This window comes from Gambusia affinis, linkage group LG02 (assembly GCF_019740435.1).
Source record: "Gambusia affinis linkage group LG02, SWU_Gaff_1.0, whole genome shotgun sequence".
Lineage (NCBI taxonomy): Eukaryota > Metazoa > Chordata > Actinopteri > Cyprinodontiformes > Poeciliidae > Gambusia > Gambusia affinis.
Genome location: NC_057869.1, coordinates 2,183,177 through 2,194,452, shown reverse-complemented (window position 1 = coordinate 2,194,452; position 11,276 = coordinate 2,183,177). Strand labels below are relative to the sequence as shown.

General features: G+C 42.2%; 1 protein-coding gene across 1 annotated transcript; it reads right to left on the bottom strand.

Moving 5' to 3' along the window:
* Positions 1-4,048: 4,048 nt before the first annotated feature.
* Positions 4,049-9,827, bottom strand: LOC122824566 (uncharacterized protein KIAA0895-like). Its single transcript, XM_044105375.1, has 8 exons — positions 9,599-9,827; positions 7,462-8,113; positions 7,244-7,387; positions 7,026-7,158; positions 6,120-6,425; positions 5,760-5,857; positions 5,350-5,556; positions 4,049-5,266 (listed from the first exon to the last, which is right to left on the bottom strand). The coding sequence occupies exons 2-7, from the start codon at positions 8,071-8,073 to the stop codon at positions 5,395-5,397; spliced, it is 1,455 nt and encodes a 484-aa protein (XP_043961310.1). The 5' UTR covers positions 8,074-8,113; positions 9,599-9,827; the 3' UTR covers positions 4,049-5,266; positions 5,350-5,394.
* Between the last annotated feature and the right edge of the window lie 1,449 nt (positions 9,828-11,276).

The following is an 11,276-nucleotide window of genomic DNA, read 5'->3' as shown; positions in this document are numbered from 1 at the left end:
GAACGTGTCCGAGTTTCTTTCCCTGAGCGACTGAGTGGATTTCACTGTTTCTGTGACATTAAAATAAATCATAAAAACAGCTGACAGACCAACTTTTCAACCTGTAAGCTGATTGGATGCTGAGGAACTACATCACAGCCTGAACTGACCAATCAGAGGGAAGAGTTTATATCTTCAATATAAATAATCACAAACACTTATGGTTACTCTTTACATGCAGCTTTTTTATCTAAATAAAAAAGTTTTCCACATTTTTTTCCCCACAAAGCCAGGGTTTGTTGATCATGATTGATTTCTAACACCAATAAAAAGCTAAAACATCCCAGATATGAATAAATTAATGTTTGAAGTCATGTAGTGTCTTCAAGGTTTCCTTTTTTGCCAAAACTGTAACATTAGTTGAAACTTCCAACAGATTTTATGATCCAATGTAAAGAAAAAATTTTTATTTATACCCAATATATCAATATGTATTTCATCTAATATCATTTGTATTAAATCCATTGTTTATAGAATTCCAAGTCATGTAATTTTTGTTTTACTTAAATTTATTAATTTATTCATATCCAACCTCAGTTCTAAATGACTAATTTCTGATGTTGGCGTCTCTAAAAAGATTAATACATTTCAGCATCTTTGAGACTTTATTTATGCCAGCTATGTATTTTTTTTTACTATCTTTTCTTAATCATCTCCAGCCGTAACTCATTTTTATTTAAAGTTTAGTTTGAGATAACGAGCCAAAGTGTGTTTAGCTTTATTTGTTGAGTCATAAAGCGTCATAAACGGAGGAGCAATAAGAGGTAAAATGATCCTTCATCACTTTGATGGGGCCATGTTTGTTATCGCAGGGCGAGGCTCGTCTCAGGCTCCAACAGGAAGCAGGCGGGCTTTAGGACCCGCCGGAGACTTCTCATCCCGTTCACAATTAAAGGGCCAGCAATACTTTTATTTAAAATACAAACCCGACCTGATCAAGTAGGTTTAAGGTTTCATAATCACACCATAAAATCTCCTGTTACGTCAGAGGTCTTCAACATTTCAGATTAATGAAATGTTACAACTCAATATCTTTAAATACATATTAACACAAATCCAAAATGTACTAAATTAACTGGAGGAGGCAAAAATGATGGATTTCCGTTGAGCTCGTACAGAGATGTTCCTGGGCTTGGAAGTAAATTCAAGAGCAAAAAAAATAGTTTTGAACCTGGAAGGAAAATTTCTCAGATATTATTATTGCTCCTGAATTTATTTCCAATTTCTGGCAGTTGAATGCTTCCGTAGAAATGAGCATGTCGAGGTGGTAAGAATCTGTTTTGGGTTTTGCTCATAGCAGTAACATTAAAAGTCCAGAACTTTAGCGTTCAAACTTAAGTTTGAAATAAAAACGTGAAATGAAGACGGCGTGTCGGTTTTACTGGACAGTAATGACCCAGACCGCAGAGTTCAATAAGTGTGTTTAATAAATAACACTGGAACTTCAACATGTATTTCCAGAACAGAAAACACTTGTGCAACATTCGTGCGTTACAAGTTGGTGCATTCGTTTCGGGAGAATCCGGGCCGAAGTTCTGATCGGGACGGCCCGCTCAGAATCGAAACGTTCCTGCTGAGGCGACGTGAACTGTAAACACGGCAGAGAAAAGTCCAACCGCTCCGAAAAAAATCAAACCCACGCATTTAAAAAGCATCCACCGGCTTTCAGATAAAAACATGTGACCCGGTTCTGCTCCGACCCGAACCGAATGCCCTGACCGACGTCTGTAGTGTCAAAGGAAAAAGCAGCCAACGAACACAGTAATTAGCCACAGCTGATGAGCGCTACACCCATCGAAGGCACCGCGAGACCCGGTCTCCTCAGAACCACAACAACTGGATCAGAACCACGGCAACTGGATCAGAACCACAACATCTGGATCCCAACCACAGCAGCCGGATCAGAACCAGGACAGCTGGGTTCAGCTGTTTCACTAAACAACCGAAAACAGTAATAGATGCCACTTTGGCAATTCATCTATTTAAAAAATCAGGACCGGTTCAACATTTGGGAGGTTTATGGTTTCACTGCAGGTGTTGTTTGTGAGCATAAAGTTTCTCAGCTAAAAAATTCAAAATATAAGAATACAAAAGATCTGACAACCACAGTTCTGATCAATAAATTCTCCCTCCAAATGTTCCCCTTCAAACTTTGCGTGTCAATACTTAACCTCCCTATCCATCCACCAGATGGTTCACATTAGCTTGAAGAAGCTACAAAGAGGCGTGACTCAGAGTTAAATCATGATTATGTGCAGAAGAGTGCGACTTTTGGCTGCTTCCCTTCACTGCTGCTATGTTTTATCCAATTTCTCCACAACTTATTAATGACCTTCATTTTATTATTTTTGGGATAGTTTGGAGAGTTTGTGTCAATTTGATCAGAAATTATTACATTTACCAGGAATCTGATAAAATTTTGATTCTTTTTTTTTTTTTTATAAATTTTTTGTCATGTTTAAATTTCTCTGTAGGTGCCGATTTGTTAGATCCCCATTATGCCGTTATTATTGACTTCCATAAATAATTCTCAATATTAGGTGGCCATTTTGTTATCCATTGATGCTAATGGCTACGTAACGTTGTCACTCATGTTTGCTAGTTTTATTTTTTTCATCTAAAAATTTTCCTTTCACAATCACATCTCCTTGATCTGTTATTCTTCCCAAATTTGATTGTATTAGTTTATTATCTGCTTGTTTTCCATCAAGTAATTTGAGGAAAAACTTGAATTTCAATTTTTAGAAAATTCCTAAATTTTAAAAATCATGAATTTTTACTGGTGATACTAAAAACATGTTACTTTAATGTTTCAGATGGCTAAAGAGAAAAAGGTTTTGACAGCAATATTAGTGTCAAGCATTTAAAATGATTATGTGCATAAAAGTGAGACTTTTAGCTGCTTCCCTTCACTGCTGCTGTGCTTTATCCACAACGCTTTAATATCCTGGTGACCACTGTTTTAATTTTTGGATAGTTTAGAGCAGGGGTGTCAAAGTCAAATGGACGGAGGGCCAAATAAAAAATTTAGCTACAAGCCGAGGGCCGGACTGATCGAATGTTCATTGAAATTTTTTTAAATGACGCATATAGTCTAGTGAACCTAATTGAACCTACTGAAAACCTAACAAATATATTCCAATATGATCAGATAAATAAAGCAATATTTTCTTATGGCTCTGTCAGTAATCTTTAATTTTCAACAGACACAACTGAAATATTTTTAAAATATAATTGGATTGAAATACAATAAAATAAAGTGCAAAAATCTATTAATCAAAAACAACACTTTCATCAAGGAGAACATGCAGTGAAAACAAATATTAAACTTTAACTTTTAAACTTGAACTGAGTAAAAACTCTAAATATAAACTCTAAACCTTGTTTGAAACCCCCGGTTCTCAGTGTCCACCTTCCTTTTTGCCATTTTTGATGGGTATCTGAAAGTTAATTTTACAGTTATGCTTACGACTGCTGTGCTAATAACCCTTCTAGACCGGACGTGTCGCCGGCGACACATCTAAATTTGCAGTACCGTAATTCCGCCACACGTAGCGCTAAGTGGAAAAATTCCAACAGTTTCTGAAAGGGGAGACGTTGCACTTTCCAGAAAGTATCCGGTTAATACGGTAACTTCGCAGCTGCAGCTGCAGAGAGTGTAATTAATCCGGGGGGCACTCGTTTAATAGACGGTATATTTCGGCAATAACTTGGTGGATATTGAAAGTTCCGGTTGTTATGGATACATGGGTAAGTACATCATCTCACAGAACATTTAAAGAACTACTTACAGTTCAAATAAGGAAGATATTTTTTTCAGACGGGGTGCCGGCTTGCTGCGGGCCGGTTCTAATAATAAATCAAGATAAATCAAGATCATCCCAGGGGCCGTAAAAAATCTTCTCGCGGGCCGGATGTGGCCCGCGGACCTTGACTCTGACATATGTGGTTTAGAGCATAACAACGCCAAAAAAACTATTTAAAAAAAAAAAAAGTAGTTTTTTTTAAAAATCAGACTTTTGTCAAAATTGCCTGTTTAAATATTCCTGCAGGGTGCCGGTCTGTTAGGTCTCCCTTAATGCCATTACTTTTGACTTCCATAAATAATATTCATCTTTTAAACTCTCTTCCCCTTTAGCCAAAACAGCTTATTTTTAGCTAATAATGTTAATATTTGCCTCGATTAGTATTCCTAGATATCATTAAGCTTATTATCTGCTTGACATAATTATTTGCCTTCAAATACATTGATTAAGGTTTGAATGAATTATATTTTTGATTTAAAAATCATCATTTTCAGGGGCGGTAGTCTCTAAAAACCTGTTATCTTTGGAAGACGTCCACCAAATATCCCAAATGTTGAACCAAACAAAGTAAAGTTTGGTTGTTGCAGAGGGAGAACTCACAGTAGCAAACTAAGAAAGCCCACCAAGGACACAGTTAAGACAACGCCGCTGATTAGCTTCATAACAACACTGATAATTAAAACCCTGGGGGCGAAACGCTCGGCTGAGTCCAGTGGCACTTGGTATTTGAAAGATTCATGGCCTCAGTCACTGCGAACGCCTCTGGTTTTTAAATGTTGTGTCCTTGGTGTTCTTTTTAAAAATGCAAACAATCTAAGGCATAAAAACGTCGTTTCACAAACAAAAACATAAAGCTAACACCAGTGACATTCAGTTTGTTCTTTTTGCAACGTAACAAAAACGTAAACAAGTGTATAAATAAAGCCGTCTATGATTATGTGAGTCTACATATATAATGGTGATTACATAGTGATAATAGTGAGGTAACTTGATAAAGGGAGCGCGGTTAAAATGCGCCGATCCGCGTGGGAAACGCAGCACAATCATGCATCCAAGTGAAAACGAAGGAGGCGTCGTCCCGTTTGGATCCTTCAAGTTTTATAAAAACGCCGGACGGGTTTTTCCACGTAAAGTGACGTTACGATACGACGTGTTGTTCCTTGTCAAGTTTTGGTGGGAATCAATAAAATCACCGGGCAGATTTTCTGCACAAAGAGTCATTAACACTCCATGTAAAGTTTTGTTACGGTGCAATGTTTTGTCCCGTAGAGCGCAGTTACGATGTTTTCCCCGTAGAGCGCCGTTACTTTTTTTTTTCCCGTAGAGCGCCGTTCTGATGTTTTTTCCCGAAGAGCGCCGTTCTGATGTTTTTCCCGTAGAGCGCCGTTACGATGTTTTTTCCCGTAGAGCGCCGTTCTGATGTTTTTTCCCGAAGAGCGCCGTTCTGATGTTTTTCCCGTAGAGCGCCGTTCTGATGTTTTTTCCCGTAGAGCGCCGTTCTGATGTTTTTTCCCGTAGAGCGCCGTTACGATGTGATCTTTTGAGGGACTCAGGGCAGCAGCTGCTGCAGCGTTGCGTCGTCCAGCTCGTTGACGGCCACGATGTGGTCCAGGTGCTGCAGGTAACGCTCCTGGTCACGCATGAAGTGAGGGATTCTGGTCCGGTTCAGTACCGCCAGAGGACGCAGACGCTCCACGTCCTCGAAAGACACCTGCAGAGGGGACAGGTTGGAAACACATTTAGAAAACTTTGTAGCAAAATGAAGAACTGAAGACGTTTTGTTGGCTTCAGGACAGACTGACGCTTGCAGGCAGAACTCAGGGCGTAAAACTTGGTTCCTGTCATTTATTTCTTTCCATATTCTGGATTGTTTGTCTCAGTTTATCTCAGGCGTCAGATAATTCGGTCACTCACCTTTCCTAGAGACGTCAACATCTTAAAGTCGATGTTCCTTCGATGGCGAAGAATCCGCAGGATCCCGTCCAGGTAGACCTGATCTTTGCTGAAGCAACCTGAAAAAAACAAAACAAACCATGATCCAGGATTTTCTATGAAAAGATTAAATAAAAATTCCTTCTAAAGCCAATTTTCCCTGGGTTTTGTCTCCCAGGCTCATCAGACTCCTGACCGACTTCCTGCAGTAAACGATGCTAACGTTTCCTCTGGCTCAGCATTTAGCTGAACCTGAACAAACCGAACAAACAGCTCCAAGATGGAGAGGAAAACCAGTACAAATCTGCAGTGTGTGTGTGTGTGTGTGTGTGTGTGTCTCACCGGGCTGCGCGGTGTCGGTCTGGCCCCTCTTGGCCCGCAGGCAGTACTCCCAGCGGACGTCCGGGTCGTGGACGAAGCGGGCGATGTGGGCGAAGAGGCGGCTGAAGCTCATGCTGGCGGCGTGGAACACGGTGTAGTAGAGCAGCGCCGCGCGCCACAGGTGCGGCTGCTTCCTCAGCAGAACGCTGTGCAGGCTGGCCAGGCCCTCCTCTGTCGGGTTGGCCGGCTTCAGGCCCAGCTGCCGCCGCACCTCGGCGGACGCCCAGGGCTGCAGTGCGTTGTTGGCGCCGCGCAGGTAGTGGGTTCCTGAGGAAGAGGAGGAGGAAGAGGGGGGGTCGGAAAATAGAAGATAAAGATTCTTCATGTCAGTGTGAAGCTGAAAAGAGTCTGATTCCTTCAACCTCAGGATCCTCAGCAGTTTAAGATTGTGACATCATCAGTCCCTTGGATCCAGTTTACTCCAGTTTAACCCAGTTTGATTCAGTTTTCTCTCTATCACCAGTAAGTAACATTAATTGATCTGCTGAGTGTGTGAGTCAGTTTTTTATATCCTAGTGAGGGGAAATGCTGCTTTTGGGATGTGAGTGTGTGTGTGTGTGTGTGTGCGTGCGTGTTTGTTTCTAATACCTTGTGGGGACCATTTTCCTGACATATACGTTATGGGGACCAACTGCTCCTTGTGGGGGCCGAAGCCTGGTCCCCACAAGGGGAAACGCTGTTTTTGGGTCAGGGGTCAGATTTAGGACTAAGGAGTGCATTGGGTTTTGGTTAGGGTTAGGTATGTAATGGTTAGGTTTAGGATAAGGGTGAGGTTTAGGCTGTAGAAATTAATGGAAGTCAATGGAAAGTCCCCACAAAAATAGCTGCGCAAACATGCGTGTGTGTGAGTGTGTGTTAGCGGCGCACCGATCTCGTGCCGCAGCATCCCCTCCAGCCAGTGCTGGCGAGCGCCGGCCAGGTTGATGGTCAGAGTGGGACGGCAGCTCTCCACCACCATGACGGCCTGTGACAGCAGCTCATCAGAGAGACGCACCACCACCTGGAAACACACACAGGTAAACACCTGCACAGGTAACACACACACCTCCCCCCGCCTGCCCTCACCTCCCCCCGCCTGCCCTCACCTCCCCCACGCAGCCCTCCTTCTGCAGGTATTTGCGGACCGCCGCCCAGACCTGACTCTTTGGCAGGACGCCGCCGCCCGTCGCGTCCTCGAAGTTCTCATAGGAGCCGAATTTCCTCAGGACGCACTCCATGATCCCCACGGCCTGCGGACAACCAGAGGCCATCAGAACTGCCGGTCAGGAGCTGGGTGGGGGTCAAAGGTCAGAGTGGAACCCACCTGCTCCAGGAAGAGGCCCGATCCCTCCCGGTACTTGTCGAGGACGCTCCGCGGTTCGGGCTGCGCGTACTCGAACTGCGGCTCGTACTTATAGTCGGACTGGAAGAACATCTGCTTCTCCTGCTCCAGGTTCAAAGGTCGCAGGGCGACCAGCAGGCAGGGTCGGGCCGGCGGGGGGGCGGCCGAGCCCACCGCCCCTTTGGCGATGTGAGGCAGGGAGGTGGCGGGACGCAAGCGTCCGCCGGCCCGCGGCCCCGCAGCGTAGTTAACTGAGCAGGAGCTCTCGCTGCGGCGCATCCAGCCGCCCGCCGACAGGCTGGGACTGGTGAGGCTGCGAGCCCGGGGCGTCGGGGCGGCCGCACCGCTGCGCCACGGCGGCTGCAGCACCATGGGATGCGGCGGCGGAGTCACCTCCATGCTGAGGGGCCGGCGGAGCGCCGCCCTGGTCCTCGGGGTCGCGACCCCGTTCTGAGACGGCGCCGCCTCCTTCTTGGTCGCATTGCTCCGTCTGGCTTTGGCGGTTCTGGACGGATCTGGAGGGACATCGGGCCGGTCCCTGTTCCTTTCAGCCGCAACCTGATCCATGAAGACTTCACCTGAGTCCAACACCATCACCACCGCCGCCACGCCTCAGGCTCCGCCTCATTTACACCTGAGGAGCGACACAAACTGCAGCTTGTGACTTTTAGAATATATATTTTCACATATTTAATAAAACTCTCACTATGTTGTGACTGTAATATGAGACAAATCATCTGTGAAGATGGATTTCCTCCTCCTGATCTACTGCTAAGAAACGCACGCTTTAAAAACCGTTACTTAAAAACATTTAAAACCCCCACAAATGCTCCTGTTGCATGATGCTGCCACCACCGTGCTTATCGGTGGCTCAGTGAATCTCCAGCTGACATCTTCATGTCGCACACAAAACAACTTAGGCAAAAAAGAAAAAAAACTATTTTATCAAGGATTGATTTGGTTGGAAAGATAAAAACTGCAGAATCCACTTTTATAAATAAAAGTAAAAACATTACTGAGGGTAAAATAACTTTTCCTTCAGGGATCAGATCAGGGCTGCAGCTAATAATTATTTATTCATTTAATTAATTGGATAAAAATAATAATAATTCTGCTGATTTTTTATCTAACCAGCCTTTCCTGTATATTATAAATATTTTAAAGATGCAAATAAATTGTTCAATTCATGTCAAATTAAGAAAATAAGCATTTAATTGCCTAAATCCACTTTATAACCCTCTTCATTTAGGATTTCGGTTTGTTTGATTTTTATTTCTGTTTTACTTTTTATTTTTTTATTCCGGAGGTTTAAAATGTATCTCAGCTCGAGTATTAATTGTTCTTTAGAAATCAGAGTGTATTGATCTGTGACAGAGTGTACTTCCATTGCTATGTTATTACCAATATATTAGCAGTAAATGGTCTCAAAATGATGATATTATGGTTTATTGCAATAATTTCAGGAACATTTTATCACCCAGCAAAGTTTGTAACTGACAGGCCTAGTTTAGAGGCTGCAGAAGACATGGAACTGGGGTGGAGCTTCATCCAATCTAGATATTAGGGGATGGTTTGGATTGTACGCAGATTTCACCTTAGAGTGGCCTAATCAAAGTCCAGTTTTAAATATGGCTGAGAATCTGTGATAAAACCCGAAAACTGATGTTTAGAGATGTTAACCTTCAGCTAAATCCTAGTTAAACATGTTGAAGTTTGTTAATCTAGCAAGATAATATCTTCAGTTGGTTTAAACAGTTTAGCAATGACTGAATGAATGAATGAATGAGTGAATGAATGGTTGTGATTTAGAAACTTTTTGGTGTTTCTGGGTGAATAAATGGAGTGAAACGGATTTAAGTTGAGCAGGATGACGGTGGCTTCTGTCACTGGTGGAAACAGAAAACAGGATCAGATTAATCCAGGACATCCGGCCAGAAACTGTCCGAAATTAAGACAAATCTCAGCGTTTCCGCCACATGGCAGAAAATAACTCAACCGGCCCGAGGCAGGAAAAAAACAATCAAAAACACCCAGCCGGAGCTCCGGAACAAAACAAATCCGTTCAGCGTCAACAATACTCTTTTTTTAACTCCACAAAGTCACTAAAAAAACCACTCACCGAGCTAAAAACTAAAAGTCCCGGTTCTCCGGCGGAGGATGGGAAGGTCTCAGCGGCTCCTTCCAGTCATGGCCGAGGCGGAGCCGCGTCTGCTTCCACCGGGGGAGGTGATGGTGATTAGCGGATAACGGTTCAGGGAGGAGCGGGGCCTGAGGCGGCTGGCTGCCTGGCTGGAAGCCGGCCACCGAGCGGCGGATGTGTTGGAAGATATGACGCAGCACGCCTGGCACGACGTGCTCCCGTTGCGTCATTACGTGCAGCAACGGAACCCATAGACGTTTTGCGATTCTTTTTAGCTTTGTTTTGCTTTTTGCTAACATTTTTTGGTCCCTAGATAAAATACAAATAATGAAGTCAGAATAAAAAGAAAGTACACCCCTTTTCGATTCTGTTGTCTTATGAATCAATTCATAATAATTCTTACTAAGTTTTACAATAATTAAATCAAGCCCCACAGATTCTGCTCTTGTTGCTATTGTACACAAACCAAGAGCACAAATGTGCTAAAAACTTTGTCAATATTCTGCTAATGTCTAAAAAAGAACAGAATTTCTCCATTGTGATGTTTCCATTAAAAGAAACACAATTAAAATCCCATGAGAATGTTTGTTCACATGATAAGTCATTAAAAACAAGCACACATAATGCTCCAACCACTCCATGTTGTTTTCTTCGTTAGTTGTCCCTCAATAGAGATGCAGCTGATGTCCGTTTTTATTTTCTTATTGAAAAGATTTATCTCAGATTTCTCTGATGTTTCCCTGATATAAATAATGTCCCATTAAATCCAATCTTCCCAGTTCTGAGTCGTGAAATAATTGTCTCCTCTCCTGTTCCTTTCTGTTCACACGTCTCCAAATTTTCCTTCTGATTTTATAAAACTTTTCCTTTCCTTTCTTCCTCCCATTACTTTTGCCACCTCTTTCATTTTCTGTTTTATTTAACCTTTTTAATTATTTTAACTGAACAGCTAACAGTAAAGTATAAACTGATATTCTGCAACCCTTTTCTCTACTTTGTTATGAAATCATGCTACAGTAAACACCATCCCTATCATATTTTCTTAGCATTTTGTCTCCTTTGTGTTAATTATTCATCTTTTCTCTGCCTGTTTGCTGTATTCTGCAGCCATCCCCTGTCGCCTCCCTTCCTCACCTCCATGCATCTTTCTGAAGTCAAGCTGTCTGTTTTCTCTTCAGATTACAGTTTTTTTGTTACCTTCTCTGGTTCGGATTCTCATCCTATGTGCCACACTGTAAGTTTTTATGTTTTCTGACATTTTTGGCCAAAGCTCCCATTATGATTATTTATACAATATGCGACAATGTATGACATACTAGAGGATAAACCTGCAGGTTTTGTTGTTTTAAAAAAATTAAATGAAAGCGCATGAGGAGAATATCCATGTAAAAAAAAAAAAGCTCTTTTAGTACTCAGGTATTTTTGTTCATTCCTATCTTGAATTGAAAGTAGATGTCAAATAAACTGCTACATTTGTTTTATCATTACTTTGTGAAAAATACTGCTCATACAAATACACAATTGTACAGATAGCAAGACCAATTATTCATATAAATAAAATAAAGAGCAGATCCTTAAAGTTAGAAAAACAAACTGAATTTCACTAACTATGGTTACCATTGAAAAATCATCCATTTCAGCAAATTAATGTTTCACT